This window comes from Peromyscus californicus, unplaced genomic scaffold (genome assembly GCF_007827085.1).
Source record: "Peromyscus californicus insignis strain IS unplaced genomic scaffold, ASM782708v3 Scaffold_4__1_contigs__length_199733344, whole genome shotgun sequence".
NCBI classification, from domain to species: Eukaryota; Metazoa; Chordata; class Mammalia; order Rodentia; family Cricetidae; genus Peromyscus; species Peromyscus californicus.
Window position 1 is genome coordinate 134,727,022 of NW_026294562.1, and position 20,852 is coordinate 134,747,873.

The 20,852-nt window shown below is 49.0% G+C and overlaps 1 protein-coding gene across 4 annotated transcripts; it reads right to left on the minus strand.

Moving 5' to 3' along the window:
* Positions 1-2,849: 2,849 nt before the first annotated feature.
* Positions 2,850-8,665, minus strand: Lysmd4 (LysM domain containing 4). 4 transcript variants are annotated; one of them, XM_052713355.1, is made up of 3 exons: positions 8,587-8,665; positions 7,301-8,353; positions 2,850-5,580 (listed from the first exon to the last, which is right to left on the minus strand). In XM_052713355.1, the coding sequence occupies exons 2-3, from the start codon at positions 7,580-7,582 to the stop codon at positions 4,972-4,974; spliced, it is 891 nt and encodes a 296-aa protein (XP_052569315.1). In that variant the 5' UTR covers positions 7,583-8,353; positions 8,587-8,665; the 3' UTR covers positions 2,850-4,971. The 4 variants fall into 4 exon arrangements, with proteins under 4 accessions (XP_052569315.1, XP_052569314.1, XP_052569316.1 ...); XM_052713354.1 differs by lacking the exon at positions 8,587-8,665 and having other exon boundaries at positions 7,301-7,590; positions 8,168-8,580; XM_052713357.1 differs by lacking the exon at positions 8,587-8,665 and adding an exon at positions 6,936-6,961 and having other exon boundaries at positions 5,466-5,580; positions 7,301-8,580.
* Between the last annotated feature and the right edge of the window lie 12,187 nt (positions 8,666-20,852).

Below are 20,852 nucleotides of genomic sequence, written 5' to 3' on the forward strand. Positions count from 1 at the left end.
ATGATGGCATATTAGACATCGCAGCAAGACAAACAATGGAAACCTCACAAACGGAGGTTGAGTGAAAATGAATGTAATCTTAATGAGAGTTACAACATCAACAGCTCTCTGTAGACAGAGAAGAAGAATCGGGAAAATTTAAGGATGACTGCAATTTTCCAAATCAAATGAAACTAAGAACAGAAGAATTAGAAGTAGTGGACATAGGAAGTAAGGAAACTTCATTCAATGGTGTTGGCCTCATGCTACCATGAGTCACTTCTGATTTCTCTGAAATACCAGGTCCTTAAATGTAGAACTCAGGTTGCTGCACATCTGTCCCAGACCTTATTCCTGCAACATTTCCTCAAAAATTCCATTTACACTCCCTACGTACCAGATCAATGGCTACTCAGCTTCTTGTGTACATCGTTCCCATGTTCCACCCTCTAATCTTTCAGTCACACTAGAGAGCATTCCTTAAAAAAACACCCGTCCACTGTGCCACTGGCCTCCACTGTCCTTTTGAGTGTAGCTAAGGAAATGTCAGCTTAAATCATCTAGAGAACTGACTACGACTCTCCCAGCTAACACGTCCAGGACCCAGAGACTTCATCACATGCCCTTCTAGCTTATTTGCACCTTGAACGCAGGGGACAGGCCCTGTCTGGTTATCACATCACCCCTTGGTGTTCTGAAAGGATAATGAAGAACTAAAGCGTGTATGCATGGATGGATGAATGGATGGAGTACAGATAAAGAGTAGCACGTGTTCTGTATTCGGGGCAATGAAATAGTGTCTTACAATAACCAGATGCAGCCAGATGTGAGGGTGGCAGCGCTAAGGAGATGGGGACAGTCCTAGTCTCCATAGCAAATTATAGGCTAGGGTTGTCTCAGAAACAATTACTGAATTAAATAACCAAATGCTTCCTGGAGAGCTGGGGAAGTCTCCCCTGGACCCTAAGGCCTGGAGAGGTGTGGAGAGGCACTGCTGTTACCGATGCCTCGGGGGGAGGGGGGGCAGGCTCTGGAACCTTCTGCAACTTTGAGCAGGGGTAAGAAGGGGCACAGGTGATGGGTTGAAGCTGCCAGTGCCATGCTGCTCCTTTGGGGGCAGTGAGAGGCGGGGGCACTAGCCTCACCTGGCCTCAGCAGCTGCACTGAGTCACCTGGCTTTGCAGCCCTGGCCACTTTCCCCACCCAGGTGCCCCTGCTCAGCCTGGTGAAGCCAGCCAAGCCTTCTCCCTGGTAATGAGGGTGAAGAAACCCTCTTCCACTGTGCTGAGCCCTGGGAGGTTCTTAGCAACAGAAGCCAGGCTGGCTTCTTTAGACAAGGAGTCTGGGTCTCTGACTTAAATACTACAGCCAATGAGTTTTACACCAGCCAATCAGAGGGGCGGGAACTAGGGCAGAGCATGTGGCTGAGTGGTAGAGCATTTGCCTAGCATGGGCAAAACCAATAAAATAAAATGAATCAAAATTTAAAAACCTAAAAACAACAAAATAGGATCCAGCTAGAATGGTACTTCAGTGGTAGAACAGATCCTAGGACCAGGGGTCAATCCCCAGCACTCTCCATCCCGACAAAGGGAAAGAAGAAGATGGGCTTCAGTGCCAGCCACAGTTCTTGGATGCCTGCAATGGACTCTTCTGACCAGCACTGGCCAGTGTTCCTGTGGGCCTCCTAGTCCAGTTCTTTCCACCGCTCTCTCCCGAAGCCTTGCCTTGAGAGGCCACAACCACCAGTGCTTCCAGAGACTCCCAGCTGCCCCAGGGTCTGGACACCAGGCAGGTCATCAGTGCCTCCGTCAGCCCCACCCAGAGCAGGCTGGTGGGTAGTAGGGTCGAAACAGCAGGGTAGAGGCTACAGAACCATAAGAGCACAAACGCCGAGGCTGCCAGGCGGGGCAGGTCCCCGAGCACCCCGTCTGTCAGCTGTAGGCTCTTAGCTGTCTACCTGTAGAGTGGTGACCGTCAAGGCCTACTCACGAGGGGGCTGGGAAGGCAGGGCTTCTGCACACAATCTTTGCCCTCCCATGGTATCCGATGAAGAAGGAACCCCATGGGTTATACGTTAGTACATTTTGCTCTTGGCTGCAGCCATCTTTCACGTGATTTCAAGTTTTCTCCACTAGTTACATACAGCCCAGGGCCTGGTCTGTCCCACACGACTGTGGAACCCATGACTTTAGTGTTTCTTCCCCCTGGTCTGTGTCCCCTGCTGTTCAGGCAGGCAGGACACAAGCCAGCCTGGAGCCCCATTTCCCTGGTGTAAAGCCAGCCCATCCAATACCAAGAGAGTTCCTTAGTGTTTACCATGAAGTGCTATGCCCACCCAAAAAGATGAGTTGGTTCTTTAAAGCACTCACTTTCTTGGGGACTGGAGAGATGGCTCCATTAAGAGTGCTTACTACTCTTGCGGAGGACCCGTGTAGTTATCAGCACCCACATCAGGCAGCTCACAACTGCCTGTAACTGCAGCTCCAGTGGGTCCTACACTCTCCTGAACTCCAAGGGCACCTGCATTCACATGCACGTTCCCACAGGGACACAGATGCCCATAATTTAAAAATGTAAACCATCTTTTCCAAAGCACCCTAGTCACCAAAATGCAATAGCTTAGCAGAAATGAACTCCATGTAGTCTTCCACAGACCTAACTGAACTATGACGTACATTATGGAGGTCAGTGGGCCAGAGTGCACTGGTTACCACCTGTCTGTCCTTCCCTGGCCACAGAAGCAAGTGCAGCAAGAGCCACGGCAACTTGCCCAGACCCAGCAGGAGACAGAGGTCACTGCCGTCTTCTCCAAAGCTGTCCCTCAGCTTTGAACTGTTAATATCCACATATGAAAAGAGGGAGTCGTGTTTCCTTCACAGAAGAAATATTTATTCCACTTGAGAAAAATACAGAGATACAAGTCACAACTGTAACTTGTCTAAAACTCAGTGACATACTGATACTATCGCATAGCACCTTGGTCTGCCCAGACAGACAGAACACATCTCTGAGCCAAGCTCACCCCCGCCCTCAGCAGGCAGGGTCACTGTGACAGTCATCTGACCCCATCCAACCCCAGGGGGCACTGACACTGCAGTTCCCTTGTCATGTTCTACTGAGGAGCCTACACAGGACTGTCCCTAACACTTGTGACAGAATTCAGGGGAAAAAAGACATTCGTTGTCTACCGAAAACGATTTTCCCATGGGACTCTGGGCCCTGCCTGCTGAAGTCAATGGTAAAAACATCTAAAAGAAACTTCACAGCCACAATGGTCATGAGCATCCAGATAGAAATCACTTAACATAATCCATGTTTATTGTATTGAGATACACGGGTTTATTTTTGGCCTCAAAGTACTTAATTCTGAAGATGACTCAAATTTGCTATTTACACCCTGGGCAGACTGTTTTTCAGACAACTGAACAACAGGCTCACATACTATTCTGCTCCTCTAATCAGATTTCCAGGTCTAAGTGTCAAATGGCGTTACCTTGACACTTGACACAGAAGCCACCTGCCTGCCTTCTGTTCACCCTGAAGCTGAGCTCACGGCCACCTCAGGCCCTTCCCTGCTGTGACAAGGCCGGCTGACTTAGCCCTTTCTCCCACACTCCTTGCAGCACATGGATGGCTACTGCCACCAGGGAGTGGCTGAGAAAACCTCGGGCATCTCACCCCCTCTGGTGTCTGCTGCTTTTATAGCCTTTCACAGCCAGAGTCACCTTGTTGGGGTTTGGATATGCCCCCCAAAGGCAAATATCTTAAAGGCTTGTGCTCACCTTGGCACTGGGAAGGAGTGGAAGCTTTAAGATCTGGGGTCTAGTGGCAGAGGCAAGGTCACTGCAGGCATGACCTTGAAGGTGATACCAGGACCCAAGCTCCTTGTCTCTCCCTCTCTTCCTGGTCATAGGAACAATCTGTCCCACCACACTCTCCTCCATGATGTGTGTTCTTACCATAGGCGCCCCCAAATCAGGCCATGGGTCAAAACCTTGAGCCAAGATTATTTTGTCCAGTGAGAGAAAGCTGACTGACACTGTATCTGGTTTTAACACTGAGACACAGAATCTGGAAGTTTAAGGACAACACCCAAAGGGCAGAGTAAGGAGGCAGCGGGAAGAATACTCTGCTTCGGGGACACGTGGTAGGGGTGGGGGCGAAGACCTACTGGACTTGGCAACACTCGTCCGACAGTGGGTTGGCCTCAGAGGTGCATGTGTTAGAACCTTAATGGCGGATGTAGTCTCTTCAGACTACTTGCCAATAACATCTGCTCCCAAGATGCCAACTGGGAGAATCCCTGGAGCCATCACCACAGAGATGCTCCTACTGTGAATCTGAGCGGTGGCCCTGTGTCTGGCTTAAGATATGCCCATGTGTGAGACCATAAAGCTCCAACAGTGTGAGGGACCGGACTGCAGCGTAAGTCAAAGGATGGCAGTTTGGATTCTGAGCATTCTCACTTCCAAAGTAGCACCACCTCAATGGGGCCGAGTGAAGAGGCAGGCATGCCAGGCTGTCACAACTGTAATGCGTCGCTCTAAAACTCAGTGGCATACTGCATAGCACCTTGGTCTACCCAGACACAGGACATGCCGCTGAGCCCACCCCCAACCATTAGCAGGCTGGGACACTGTGACAATCATCTGACCCCACCCAACAGTGGGAGCGCCAACATCGCAGATCCCTGATCACGTTCTACTTAGGCGCTCACCCAGAAGGGCTGTACAGGAACGCACAGCCAGCCCCGACCTGTCTTCAAGAAAGAGCCACCAGTTCCATGTAAATGTCTCTCTTGCTGGGACGATGATGTCTGAGCTCCTGCATCCTTGGGTTAGGGCAGGTCACTCCTCAGTCCATACAATCCAGATTGACGTGGTAACTTCTTTAACTGTTCATGCATCCCAGGAAGCAAAGTGCAACATGCCCGACTACACACATCCAGAGCCAACTGCCAAAGCATTGCTCATTCTAGAATAAATGAGCTTAGGCCCCTGCCTGGGTGGTTGAGCTGACCTGGCTGTCTGAAGCGGGGAGGGTGGGCACTGGAATTGCCAACCTGGGCGCTGGCGCTGGAACTGGGCTCAGTGTCATCGAGTCATTGGGGACAACAGTTGCATTCACGCTACTGGAGGCTTCCCCGGTGGCTTGGATTTTAAAGTAGACGAGATAAAACACTGGCAACACAATCCCAATGAGAAGCATGAGGAAGACAGCATTCCACCACTGAATCCCGCAGTCGGCGCCGTCGCCTGGTGGCTTCTGGGTGGCGGGGAGCAGTGGCTGATCTGCGGCCTCCACGCAGCAGCTGTCGCTGTGGAAGACGTCAGACTGCACAGCCCGCTCAATGTTCTCGTCGATTCCCTTAAAGAAATCCGTCAGTTGGTTTCCCTGGACGCTTGCCCCAGTGGCATCCTCTTCTTCAGACAGTTCTCCCAGGGTCACTCTGGTCTCAGAGGACGGGGCCCCCAGGGGGGTGAGCTCTTGATGGGTCTCTGTGAGGATGCCATGATTTCTCACCGGAATCTTGATGGACTTCAAAGCATACAGGTCTTGTTCCCTGATGAAGTTGTTCACTTTCTTGATATCTGCAACCTAGGGAAGCCAGGCATTATAAACATCCAAAGCTCCTCAAAACCAGTACCCGGCCCCAGCAAAAACCCTCAGCCTGCTGGGGTCCCCCTGAAGAAGCCCACGAAGGCCAGAAACTGCACCCACAGCTAGCTTTGTTTTTGCCTGAGTAACTTAAGCTTTATATTTTTTGGTCTTTGGTTTTTAACCTCTTAATGAATAGCTTAGAAATCAATGGTTCTACTTGGAACCATTTCAGGTCAATTTGGGAAAGTGTTGTGAGCACAGCAAAAGCTTCAGGTGAAACAGGACCAACACTGCTGCCCTTTCTGTCAAGCTCTGAGGCAACAGTGGCGCCTCTCATACCAGAATCCAGCTGAGCAAGTGGCCAGACAAGCTCCCTGAAGCCTGAGCTGGCCCTGGGCACACTCAGGGACTCCACCACCTGATGGCTCCCTCAGGAGCCTCAGCTGCTTCAGCGCTTTCCCGGAAGTCGTGCAGGCACAGGAACTTAGTTCCTGAACAGCAGTGACTCCAGGTCCATTCACCTTGGGGAGGTCCTACTTCTCACCAGAAGCAGGTTAGGAAATCAGCAGTCAACCTGGAGTTCCAGACTGAGATTTTTCCATTCCCAACTACGGAAAGGGGAACGTGACTGGATTTTATTGAGTAACACAAAGCTCCTAACAGAAAAGGAGGGACAGGAAGCCAAATTTTAAACTCCCCTTCAAGCTACTTTTGAAAAACTTATCTAGAATGTAAGCACAACCCACAGAGTTTATTATTCTGGTCCATAGTGTGTGCTTACTTGATTCAGCAGCCACTTTTAGAGTCTCACTGAACTGGCTCGCGAGATGCTTTTTATCTGAAACTTAACAGCTTTCATTCTTTGCGCACGAAACGAACAGCACGTGTATCTGTTGCCAATTGGAACTGGACCGGTTCGTGGGGGCACTAAAAAATCCACTCTGGGTTTTTTATAGACCATCATTCTGACAGGCCTACTCAGTCTACCTTTCAAGACTTTGTTGGGAAGGCTTTGTTTTTCAGCCCATGGTCTGTAGCTTATGCCTACGGAAGCAGATGGTAATATGCAAACACAAAGGCTGATGTAATACAAAGATGCCATGTGTCCCTGGAGACCAGCCTCTACTACTCTGGGAAAGGCTCCCACACCCACACAATCTTTTTGCTCATTTGGATCTTGTTAGATAAACAATAGGCCATTTCTAGGAGGTCAAGATTTTTGTTTTTTAATTGTGTAGCGGATGCAGCCTGGGTGAAAGCTGCTATCAGTCTACAGCATGGGGTTAGCAGCGGGAAACGAGCCATTTTGATGCAGGAGAAAAGAGCGATTCCAGAAATGCTTTCCTACTTACTTTGCCACTGTTAATCACTCTGAATGCTAAAAACATAATTAAAGAGAAAGATAAGGTTATACAAACGCACAGGACAGAGGCTAGACCATACAGTTCTACTAGAGAGAAGGCAAAACTCTACCAGTCGGAGCAGCAAATGTCAGCAAAAGGTCGGAAGAATACAAGTAGCAAGAGAAGCATGCCAAGGACACTGGGCCAAACTCCACCTACCATCTCCAGCCCCTAGGATCTCAGATCCAATGTGCTCAAAAGACTGCACAGTTTCATAGCGTCACTGGGAAAGTCAGGGCAAAGGAAAACACACCCTTAACTGAGGTTCCCAACTAACTGAGCAGTCGGCTTACTCGGGGACTGAGCCAGCTTACTTTGCAGCCATACTGGAGAGCAAGCTTGTTAAGGCTGTCCTCCTGGGCCAGCTCCCGCTGCAGCAGAACCATGCTGCCCGCTCCGGGCTGCTGAGGGTGTTGGATGCTGTTCTTCTGGCGCTCCTTGCCCCGGGGTCGTAACGCCACATGATGTGACTCTTCCTCAGAGGAGTCCCCGGAGTCTCCACTGCCATTCTTGAACATGTAAACGTGGCTGTTTGGAGTCCTACAGACAACGGCTGGGCCTTGGAAGGTCTTGGCTAACACTTCCTTCTGCCTCATTTTCTTAACTGAAAACCAAACCTGGGGTTAATTCTACACAAATGCTATTCATTCCCCTCTGGCTTCCTAAAGAGAACTGTCTCATTAGTAATTTCCTAATATTGCGAATATTCAGCAAACACCCACAGGACAGAACGACATCCTCACACTAGCCCAAACGGGACTATAGACAGAATAGAATCATGCTTTCCCTAACCGCTTACTACGTACAGAAAAACAAAAGATTCCCCACCCTTCTTCCCTGTCCACAGCTGTGCCTCCCCGGGCCCACACACAGAAGCTACTTGTGTCTCAGAGTACTGTTCTTAGCAACCAGATACTGAGAACTTTACATTCAGAATCTTTGTACAGAAACTTCGTGAGGCATTCCAAGGTGTCTTCTGGAAGGCCAAGGACACAGGTGAGGGCAACCATGGGTCGCAAAGTCTCTTATTTTGACCCTGGCTGACTTTGACCCGAGAGGCGAGCAATGGAGAAACGCCTGTCCAAGTTAACCTGCCCTTTCCTCGAGGTCACTCTGCACTCATTACACCCCCATGCGCCCTTTACTGTCACCTAGAGGCAAACGCCAGAGCCACAACTAACCTCCTTCCCCCTTCCAAATGGCTCGAATGGGACGCTAGGCATTCCTGGCGGTGCCTTCCGAGAGGCCCTTTAGAGGGGACGGCCAGCCTCAGCGCATCTCCCTCGGGTCTCGGATTTCTGAGCCCCTGACACCCGGGGCGGCCGGAAGAGACCTCCGTTTTCCTTCAGTGACAGGGTGGGGTGTCCCTAAGCAGGAGATAAAACAAATTTGAGGCGGCCCCACCCCTGGGCCTACACGGGCCGGGCCCCAACTTTCCATGGAGCACACATCCTGCCACCCTCACAAGCCGGCACCAGTCCTCCCGGGACACAGCCACGGCCACCAGCCCTGGAGTAGCAGCCCAGCCCCGTGCCCACGGTGACAAGCGACCCCCACAAGCCCAAGTCAACTCCGCAGCCCCCGCTCCAGGTCGGGGTACCTCGCTCCCAGACTCCGCCGCCGCCGCCGCCGCGCCCGCCGATTGGCTGCGATAAGCAGCTCTTCCGGGGGCGGGGACTGAGAGTCAACCAATGACTTCCGAGGAGGGAGAGCCCTGGCCGAGCCGGAAGGTGCTGAGAGGTCAGAACGCTCCGAGGGGCGGGCCCTGGTGGGCGGGGCTCCAGGGTGGGGCTCCAGCCCCCGGCCCAGGACCTTCGCCCTCCAGCCCGCTGGCCCCGGCCCTGCCCAGTTTCCACTTCCGAGGCAGGCCTGCAACCCGGCCTCTTCCGTAGCGGCCACGGCTTTCGGCTGAGCCTCCGTCTTCTTCCCGGCAAGAGAGACCTTTGACCCGTGTGTGTCCTGATCCATAGCCAGGAGCGTCCCCAGCACGGCAGCCTGACCCTTGGGTCCTCGACTCCTTATCCTTTGATGGGTCGGATGGTTGCCAGCCCCCGCCTGGAGATAAATGTCCAGGGATGTGAAATATTGCCGTGACAACACAGACCAGATTTAGATAAACAAGAATATATACCACCTGTGGCTAACCAGAGAGCCCCTGCTATTCGGAAAAGAAAGGAAAAGCAGGTAATAATCTGTGGCAATGGTTGCAACAAACACAGCCAAGGGCTAAAATCCTGGAGTAAGACTCATCCAATAAATAAAGAAGACACTAAGTGACCTGGACCTGCAATGCATCAAAGATGGCTGGCTGGCAACTGGGCCAAGGTGTTCAATCTCTCTGGGAATCAACACAAAAACAAGAGCCCAGAAATCCCTCCGATGGCTTAGGATAAAACTAAAAATCTTCTAAATGTCTACGACCAGGAGTTCACTGGGTCATGGCCCTCTCTGCCAGCCACAGGGCCCTTCTCTCTGGCTTTAAATATCTGGTGCTTGAGGTTAGGCTTGCTAATATGTCCTTTAGACACACACTCATGCCCCCCACCGAGGTATTTGTGGTGTGTGACAGCTTCCCCGGCTTGGATGAGGCTGCGTGAGAAATTTGAGGGGTATGACCCACCCATTAAAGTGTGCCAGGAGCCCTGCCACAAGAAGGCTTTCGGAAGAAGCACGGCTGTGAGTAGTAGAGCTGACTGCACCAAGATGATGCCGATGTTCGTGGGAGGGAGGGTATGATCGGCATGAAAGGAATAGGTTGTGTTTTCTACATAAAATATCATTGAAAAGTTAAAGAAGGGCAAGAGGAGATGCTCAGTGGGTAAAGCGCTTGCCGCACAAGGTCCCAAGTTTGAATCCTCCGAAGCCAGTGTGTGCGTCTGTATTTCCACTGCTCCAGTGGCGGGGTCGGGGGGTGGACAGAAGAGATTCCCTGGAAGCCTTGGGGCCAGCTAGCCTGGAGTACTCACTGGTGAACATCAAACATGTGGGAATGCATACAGGCCTCTGAGGTGGTCCTTCAACTGCCATACATGTGCATGACATGCATGCCCATACTCACACACAGGAACATGCATGCACACATGAGAGAGGGAGAGAGAGAGAGAGAGAGAGAGAGAGAGAGAGAGAGAGAGAGAGAGAGAGAGAGAAAGAAAGAGAGAAAAAATTTAAAATGGAGAAAATTCAAAGAAATTACCATTGTACAGAAATGTTTGCCATCTTTGATATGTTCATATCTTTAAATTATACAAAAAGCATTCACATCTAAGTAAGAAAAGACATTCCATAGAAAAATTGCCAAATTACATAAATAACTCATTAAGAGTTACAGTCAAACACATGTAAACTCAAGTGACGTCAAGATATTCTTTCTAGGTAACAGATGTGGGAAAGGCACCACATTGTCATGTGTGTTCTGCGGAACATGGTTGGGAAAGTAGACAAAGGAATAAGTGTAATGGGAGCACTTGTGAGATCAGGAAGCAGTGACTTTCTCACTATGTCCTGTAAGAGTCTGACTCCATGGGAGCACTTGTGAGATCAGGAAGCAGTCACTTTCACACTATGTCCTGTGAGAGTCTGACTCCATGGGAGCACTTGTGAGATCAGGAAGCAGTGACTTTCACACTATGTCCTGTGAGAGTCTGACTCCATGGGAGCACTTGTGAGATCAGGAAGCAGTGACTTTCTCACTATGTCCTGTGAGAGTCTGACTCCATGGGAGCACTTGTGAGATCAGGAAGCAGTCACTTTTACACTATGTCCCATTGGAGTCTGATTCTGAGCTCCCATGCTTAAGGATTGACCAGTGAAGTGATCAGGACTTGTTAAAAGATTCTGCTACCAGAATGTTTCTGACAGTGAGGAACGGGGCAAGAGAATCAGTTAGCTCTTTCATGGAGTGGGATCAAGCAGATTCATTTACTCTTGAAGCACAGTTATTGATGTGGAAAGGCTATTGTGATTAGGAAGAACGGTCTTCACCAATCTCCCAAAAGTCATATAAAGAGAAAAATTCCCACGGCACCACCCTACACACACCCAGGGTTAGCAGACACAGCGTGTGACAGTCTTCTTTAAGTGACTTTAGCCTGAGTTGTGTTCATTTGCCTTCTTCATCTTGCCTGCTATGAGCATCCGTCACAGAGTCTCACATCGCGTGCTCTCCAGTCGAGGAGTCCCACTCTGAAAGCGCTCTCACCTGTGTCTATAGGAAGAGTTCTCACACCTGAGTTTTCTCATCTGTAAACCGGGGTCTGAAATAACCCCTGCTACTGTGAAGATTAAACGTTGCTAGGATGATCCCTGGTGAGTGTTCGGCAGGCTCTGTTCATACAGTAAGTGGGAAATGCTGGTTACAATATCCTCAAGAGGGCATAATTAGAAGCACAGAGTTCATTTTATTAAAGAAATTCCTATTCAGGCTTGCCGTGGACTGAACTTCTGTATCCCCTTCCATTGCTGTTGAAATCCCGCCCTCCGGGGTGAGCTTTTAGAAGGCCGAGCCTTAGGAAGGGGAATGGGATCAGTGTCCTTGTGACGTGGATGGACGGCTTCCTTGCCCTATTTCTACCACAAGAACACGGAGAGAAGGCAGCAGTCTGCAACCTAGAAGAGACACCCCAGCTCACCCCCTCATCCCCAAACCACACCACTGCCACCACCCTGATACAGGGCTTTCTGCTCCTGGAACTGTGGGAAATGAGTCTGAGGCACTTTGTCAAAGCAGCTGAAGCTGACCGAGACTGGGCCCTAACGTGAACATCCGGAGGGCCCAGCCTTGTACCGGGACAGGTTCATCAAGTGAAGTTTAATTCCCTTGTCTGTGTACCCATTTACATCACACTCAATTGTTCCCAGGACTGAGGATGGGCGGTTCCTGGAGACAGGAACCTGTTGAACAGAGTAAGTGTGTGCTAAGTAGATGTTAGCTGGGACCACTGCCCTTCAGACCCAAGGAACTTCCTTGGGGAGCACAATGCCTTCTAGAGTGGACTATTTTAGAGGTTTCCTGTGGACCATCACAGGTTACTTCAGGCCACTCGCCCTTGCCTGTTTCAAGTCAGGGCTTCTTAGAGGTCCTCACCTTAGGGTTCAGCTCAGTTTCCTCAGAGTCAGACCTACATTCCTTCTGTATGCTGTGGGTAGGCATTGAAAAGTTTTAGAGGTGGGGCTTGACACCCCCACTTTGTTCCTGTGAGGAGTAAGACCTCATCCCCAAGGTCTCCCCTCAATCCATTTTTCCTATCCTTCAACTTTTTCTGGTAATCCTTTGAACTGAGCTCCAACATTTGGGAGTTATATCCAGGGTTTAGAAGGTCTAATTCAATGTCTCCTCCAAAGTTCCTCAAGATGGAGCATCTGACATCCTCACCATCACTCATCACTGTGATGATATATTGCATACCCCAATAAAGCTTACCTGGGGATCAGAGGACAGAGCCAGCCACTAAGTTAGACATAGAGGTCAGGCAGTGGTAGCACACACCTTTAATCCTATCACTTGGGAGGCAGAGATCTGTCTGGATTTCTATTAGTTCAAGGCCACACTGGGCTATATGAGAGAAACAGAACCAGGCAGTGGTGACACATGCCTTTAATCCCAGGAAGTAATATGGCAGGACACAGAAAGGTATATAAGGCATGAGGAAACAGGAACTCACTCTCTTGAGGTTGAGGATTTTGTAGAGTTAAGCTAGTGACTGACTGTTCTGCTTCTCTAATCTTTCAGCTTTCACCTCAATATCTGGCTCTGGTTTTTTTTTTATTATAAGACCTTTTAAGATTCGTGTTACACATCACTCAGATCCATTGGCAAGTCTAAGCAGGGTTTCAATTTTCACATCTCATCAAGACATCAATGCTTCTTTGCTGATGCTGCAAAGACCTGGGCTCTTGAGAAGTTGGACACATTAATTCCTTGGGTCAGTATTTACCCAGGAAATGAAGACCAGAACAGGAAGAGGCATGGGTGTGTGATTCACAATTGCCCAAATCAATCCCAGAATAGCAAAGTTGATGATGGCACTTCTACAGTAAAAATCCCTCAGGGATGAAAAGTAACCCATGATATATGGGGTCCTCTGAGCACATCTCAAAAGCATGATGTCAAGGGAAATAAACCAGATGCCTTAAATGACAGTGTCGAGCTTGCAAAATAATAGGAACAGAAATCAGGGTTATTAGAGATGGAGGCAGAGGTGGAGTGAGGGAATGGGATTTGTTTATAAAGCGGTTCACAGAACTTTCTGGGAAAACAGCAATGTTCTAATTTCAATTGCAGTAAATTACTTTTCAGTAAGCTTGAGTTAAAAGGGGTGTGAAGCCCCTCAAAAATTCAAGCATAGACTTAGATGATCCAGCCCACTTTTGGGCACATAACACAAAGTAGGGTCTGTATATCAAAAAATGCACATGGCAGCATTCTCATCGTAGCCAAAACTTGGGACCATTCCAGGCACCTACCAACAGGTGCATGGCTACAGCAAATGTGATAGAGGCATACATGGAATATTACTTATCCTTGAAATGGAAGGAGCTTCTGACACACACTGCAACATGGATGTCTCCTGAAGACATTCTGTTGAGTGAAGTAAGCCAATTAGAAAATGGTAAAAAAAAAAAAAAAAAAAAAAAAAAAACAACCTATGACCAATTTACATGGGTGTCTCACCTCTGAATATATGAACTCAGAGACAGAAAAGTGTGCATTAGTGTTGTTGGTTGTTTTGCTCTTTTGGGGGCTTGCCACCCAGCTCCCAAATAAATCACACACTGAGACTTATTCTTACTTATAAATGCCTGGCCTTTAGCTTGGCTTGTTTATAGCCAGCTTTTTTTATCTTAAATTATCTTGTTTATCTTTTTCCTCTGGGCTTTTTCCTTTTCTTACTTCTGTATCTCTTACTTGTACTCTTACTCTGCGGCTGGCTGTGTGGCTGATCCCTAGCATCCTCCTCTCCTTGTTCTCTTTCTCTTTCTTCTTTTCTCCTGGATTTTTCCTTCTATTTATTCTCTCTGCCTGCCAGCCCCACCTATCCTTTCTCCTGCCTTGCCCTTGGCCGTTCAGCTCTTTATTAGACCATCAGGTGTTTTAGACAGGCACAGTAACACAGCTTCACAGAGTTAAACAAATGCAACATAAAGGAACATCTTTGCATCATTAAACAAATGTTCCACCGCATTAACAAATGTAACATACCTTAAAATAATATTCTACAACACGTTAGTGCTCTGGGCCTCTAGGGTACAGGTGTTTGATATTATAGCAGTAAGATGTGGGGCCTTTAAGAGCTGGTGAATGGGGTTAAAGCCTGCACTTCTTCAGACTGCTGGCTTTTCTACTTTGGGGAAGACATGGCTTTTCTCGCCGCACCCCCACCTCCGCCCAGGATGGCTCAGCAACACACACCATCTTCGAAGCAGAGATGCCCTCTCCAAGCAGACAACAGAGCCTCCTGGCAGCTTGCTATCAGATTCCTCCTCAGCCTCCAGAATGGTAAGGAAACAAATTTCTGCCCTTTGTAAATTACCTTGTCTCAGTGGTCTGTAATAGCAGCACAAATGGACCAGGTAGTGGGAGGGAGGAGACAGAATGGAGTGATTACTGCACCCAAGCTTGTTTCAAACCCACCATAAAACTGAAGATGACCATGAACTCCTGACCCTCCCTCCCACTTCAACCAATTGTGTAATAGGATTACAGGTATGAGCCATCAAGCATGGTTTTATGGGTGCTGGGGATCAAACCCAGGGCCTCCGGCATGCTAGGTAAGCACCCTCTCCACTGAACCATATTTTCAAAAGGACTCTGTGTGTTCTATTTGAGTGGTGGGTTTGCTGGCCGCTCATGTGAAATATGAGCGTTGTGGAGACAGCCATCCCACCAGGAAATCCTCACCCTGGCAAGGCAGCTGCTCACCACATGGGTCCGTTGAACCTCTGGACTAACATCACCCTAGATTTTTGTTAACTGATGCTTTAATTTAGTGTGTGTGTGTGTGTGTGTGTGTGTGTGTGTGTGTGTGTGTGTGTATGTGTGTGCATGTGAAGAGGTCCGAGGACAGCTTGCTTGAGTGTGTTCTCTCCTTCCACCGTGTAGGTCCTGGAATTCCAACTCCAGTCACTGTGTCTTCATCGGCTGAGCCATCCTCCTGGGGCCCACACTGGGTTTTCAATGCTCAGAAAGAGGCTGAAGTGCCTTTGGTATAACTTAGATGTTATGCTGTCAAAGTTAATTCCACCAGTTTGTTTTAGTCTTTCTTACTCTGGCTACCAGAAAATATAAACACATCTTGGGGCATATTCTATGGGATAGCCCTGCTCTGGGGCCTCCCTGCTGGAGCTGAAATCCAGTGTCTGGGACTTCCCTGGCTGGAGGCCTCCTCTCTAAAGGGCCTTGTTTAACAGGCAGAGATACGACTATTGAAGTCAGGAGGGAGTCAGGCCAGGCAGCTGATAACTTGGCAGAGACTAGGACAGAGAAGGGAGGTGAGGGTGCTGTCCAAAAGACCCCTGTGCCTTGCCACCCTGCCTTTCCTAGCTCTGGCCCTCTGCCCCTGCCTATCTCCTCTCCGAGGCAGTAGGATTGGGCACAGCAAGGAAGTAGGCAAGGTTCAGAGCCTTCAAGTTAGCTGAAGATCAGGGCCTCTTCTACCAGGAAGGTGAGGGTTGGAGCTGTATTAGAGCTATTTCTGGGCCAGAGTGTGAGTGGATTACCCAGACTAAGGGGCAGGTGGAAGCAATATGTAGTCAGGGACTGGGGAGTGACAGAAACAGAGGTCACACAGGATGTTCCTGCATCCCACAAAAACTATTCAGGGTATCTGATGGATTGCTGCTTGCAGGGTCTGTTTGGGGGAGGAAGTTCTGGGTTACCAAAAGTGGGCCAGCATATTAGGCTGTAGATGGTAAGGCCCCAGTGTTTCCCAGGCTGTGGGACCTTTCACTTATACATAGGAGCAAGTTTCCCAAGGGCCTATGCCAACTGTTCCCACCCTAAAACAGACGTCAAGGCCAGATGTCTTGTGTACACACAGAACACTCTCAATGTTAGATTGCTCAGAACTCGGATGGGGCCTAACAAGCCAGGGTTGGCCACTTGTCCTCAACAGGCCTTTAGAGACATGCTGGAAAGAAGAGAGAGGGGATTTACAATTCAACACGATGGGCTGAGGAACAGGGGACTCCAGTGATCCCAAGTCCATCTTCAGGGTTCCAACATGAGACTTAGGTTGACACAGAAGGAAAAAGCATGCACAGCCAAGGAGCCCAGGTCAAGGTGTGGTCCTGCTCACAGTGACTCATAATCATCTCAGCCCTTTGCTCCTGGGCTGTCCTTCCAGTTGTCAGAACAATGTGAAATCCCTTCTGGGAGACAAGCTCTCTGACTGTGACCGAGGTCCCAGCCTTTCCTGTTTCCCATCATGAGACTCTGGGAAATTCCAGTTCCTTGGGGTTCATTGTCTCAATGGCCTGATAGTGGAAGGGAGGGGCATGGTGTCTTTCTTCAGAATGGCTCCCTGCCACATGGCTACAGCACCATACTTTATTAAATATAATGGACTGGAGTGTATATTGGACTAATAAGTGACCACAGAGCAGATGGTCTCTTCAAGGATGGAGGACACCCAACCCCCATCACTGAGGATCTGCTCTGTCCTGGACTCTCAGAGCCTCACAAGATGTCACAGGCTCTTGGAAAGTTAAGTCTCAGTGGCAGTCAGGGTTTATCTATGAGCAGCCACAACAAAGGAATTGGGGGTCACAGAAGTGGAGAAGACAAAGACCAGGACAACCCAGAGATAAATATGGCGGGGACCACTGTTGTCTCTGGGAAGCGGGGGAAGGGCAGTGTTATGGGTGTCTAGGGTCATGCGGAAGTCTGGTTAGTGAGAATTAGAGTTTAAAGGAGATCCAAATGCTGTGGCACCAACGCAGTGCTTTGGGGAGGAAGGGACACACTCAGTCTCAGCCCCTACTGGTTTCTGTAAACTCAAATGTCAGCATCACCCATTGGCAGGGCCATCAGGAAGCCAGCTGAGCAGGTTTAGGAATCACATCAGCTAGTGTTGGGTTGGCCCCAGGGCAGGACAGAGCCACAAGGGGCACACAGTCTAGACCCAACACTGTCTAAGCTGTCCCAATACCCTTGAGAGGCGCCATTCTTAGACAAGGAGCAGCCTGCCTTTTTGGGAACTGATTCCTGCTCAGCCCAGACACGTGTGGGAATCCTAACTCTCAGCCCCTGTCTTAGTTAGGGTTTCTGTTGCTGTGATGAAACACCATGACCAAGAGCAAGTTAGGGAGGAAAGGGTTTATTGGGCTTACACTTCCACTTCATAGCCCATCATTGAAGGAAGTCAGCACAGAAACTCAAACAGGGCAGGAACCTGGAGGCAGGAGCTGATTCAGAGAACATGGAGGGATGCTACTTACTGGCTTGCTTCCCATGGCTTGCTCAGCCTGCTTTCTTATAGAACCCAGGACCATCAGCCCAGGGATGGCACCACCCACAATAGGCCCTCCCCCATTGCCCACAGCCCCATCTTATGGGAGGCATTTTCTCAGCTGAGGCTCCCTCCTCTCAGATGACTATGTGTCAAGGTGACAGAAAACTGGCCAGCACAGCACCAGAGGATGGTTTTGTACTGGGACGTGTAGATACATTTGAAGATCTTTAAAGCTGTGCTCAAGTAAAGATGAGGCCTCAATTCAATCTGACTGGTGTCCTTTATCAGAGGAGGTCATGACATACACAGGGCACTCTGGCCACACAGGAAAGGCCACAGGAGGCCACCTGGGAGGATGTGATCTGCCCAGGGAGAAAGGATCCTGCTGACACTTTGATCTCTGCCTCCAGCCACCAGAACCCAGACCTACATTCCTGATGGCCAAGTCACCCTCCCATGGTGTTTTGCTGTGGTGGCCCTGCAGACCAAGGCATTAGCCAAGACTCTGTTGCTGTAGACTGTAGGAGCCTCTCAAAAGCAGCTTGGAAAGACCCCAGACAGCCAAAGACACCCTTCCCTCCATACGCACCCTTGGCAGGATAACACATATGACGAGGAGGGGCCTGTGCTTCCATACCAAACACACACACACACACACACACACACACACACACACACACACACACACACACACACCACTAGTCACAAACACTGAAAACAAAGGACAGTGGTGTAGACTTTGGACTTCTCACACATCCAGTTAATAAGGCCTCTAATTTGGCTATTTCTGAAGAATGGCCTCCTGGGACAGGGTCCGGGGATTTCATTCATCACCCGGGCAGTACTGGCAAACCCTGGGTTTATATCAGGACTGCAGCTTCCTCTAAATTTGAGAGCCATGTCTGCAGCCTCCGGGAACAGCAGAGCTACAGCTCTTGCATTGTGAGCCCCACCATCTACACTCACTTTTTAGCCTTTCATCCAGATCCATTTTTGAGCAGGACTGCATGCTATGATTAATCCTGGGAGTGGGAAGGAGATCCCATTCTATCCTAGGCCAGGTGAATCATCTCAAGGAAGACAGAGATGTGAGCAGTGGAGACTCACAGGGCCACAGCACTGGAGGACAATGGTTTAGTCCTAATGGTGAAATATGGGGGGAGTCTCATGAGTGAAACTTCACTAGAGTTCCTTAGGGAAGCATTGGGGACCCTGACTGATGTCTTGTGGGTGACTTTTAGAGATATTGAGTCGACATGGTTTTTATTTGCTTCACATATGAAAAGTTCAATGGTGGAAGTAGAAACTCCGTTGTCTGTTGGAATTCATGGAGAGGGAAAATCACTTCCTCTTCCATCTCACCCTTTGCAATGCTTCCAATTAAGAGGAGACTCCTAATATATTCAATATGTGAACACTTTAAAATGAGAGATAATGCAATATGTATTAGTAGTTTGTTTTTTTTTTAATCACCGTGACATAAAATACCCAAGAAAGAGACTTACAAAGAAGAATGATTTTTGTTGTGCTCCCGGCTGTCCGGGCCTCAGGTCCTGGGCTCTGCTGCCTTTGGCCTGTGTGCGGTGAGGCAGAGCAATGGATGATGTGCCAATGGATGATGTAACAAAGTGGCTCAGCTCATGGTGGACAGGCAGCACAGAGACAGGAAGTAGCTTGAGACAGGACGTAATCCTCTGGAGCATACTCCAGTGGGCTACTTCCTAGAACTCACCCCCACTAGTCCTTACCACCTTCTGATAATGCCACCTGACAGTCACGGACACCGTGAGTCTGTCAGTAGCAGTGAAGAGACCGAGCCTAGCACTTCCACCCAAGGCCTGAGATGCTCTAGTCTCCTCAGGGAGCCCCACTCAGGTGGAGCCAGGACCTTGGCTCTGCTGCATAAAAGAATTCCAGGATGAATGACAGGGAGGTTAGCAAGTTTATTTAGCATTTAAGCAGAGGGACACATGGGAAAAGGACAGCTCACATTCCCAACACACGGTCCTGCTTTTAGCTCTTTACAAAGGCTTCAAAATTATGTGTTTATACAATCCTGTGGCTTCTAAGTTAACATTCCTTGATGGATGTAGTTTATGAGTTTTAAATATTAAGCAAAAATTAAAATTTAAGCAAAATACGTTAAGTGGCTTACTGAATGTTCTTCAAAGAATTTCTGATTGTGAATGAAATAATGTGGTTTATGGAGTGTACTGTTATATTGAGGGGTAAGAGGAGATAACTAACATTTGGCCCAAGTAAGTATAGTTTATTGTTGTGTTTTGTTTTGGTACACATGTGCGTGCATGCGTCTGTGCATGCGTGTGTGTATTCTATATATGCAGGCACAGTAATATACATATGTACTTGCATGTAGAGACAGGAAGGGGACACAGGGTGTTTTTCTTATCGCTATCCACCTTATTTTCTTGAGCTGAACTAGAAGCTCATCATTTCGACAGCTTCCAGGATCCGCCTATCTCTTTCCCACAATGCTGGAATTACACAAAGCCATGCCTGGATTTTATGTGAATGGTGGGGCTCTGAACTCAGATCCTTGTACCTGAGCATCAACCTCCCCTGTCCACTGAGTCACCTCCTCAGCATCCATCTCGTTTTCAAAGTCTTACTTTAGACTTTGACCTTTAATTAGTCCGTGTTCCTACTTCATGGGTTTAGATTCTCTCTCTCTCTCTCTCTCTCTCTCTCTCTCTCTCTCTCTCTCTCTCTCTCTCTCTCTCTTCCTCCCCATTCTCAAGTTAATTTTTTTCTGTATGTGCTAATAACTCACATTCATATCACAGACTTTCTAGGTGTCTGCTAGTTGGTAACTAGCTGCTCATGTTTATGGGTAACAAACTAAAAGGCTTCTTGGATGACTGAAGCCTGGGATGGCCTGGATATCTTCAGTTTCACCACCTCTTGGCACTGGCCTTCTGAGATGTACTGTCTTTGTTGGGATGGTGTTCTGTCAACGTAAGGTGCTTAAGAACATCTCTAAGCACCACAGTGAACACAAAAATTCTCTGCCGTTGCCTCCAGGCATTCCTTCCTAAATGTTCCATAAGGGCACAAGCATCACCCTAGCTCAGGACCACTGTTGGGCATGGATGTGGTATATAGTCCTGGATTCAGTTCCCAGAACCACAGAAACAAGGACAAACACAAAGCCTTGCTGTGGAGTCATGTGATTGGACCCACTCCAAGGGAACCCTGAACATCCCCAGTGCATCTCCAAGCTGTTCCTCTGGAATGTTCTTTCCTCCATCCCCTTTGCAGCACAGAGTGTCTTTTTCCTCCGTCTGACCCACACTGGTCCCTTTCTTCCTGCTTTCTCGGTCAGTAATCTAAGGCACTGGGCCATCCCAGTGGCCACTCTAGGATCTGGATGTGCCCTGGTGTGCCCTGTGGTAGTCTG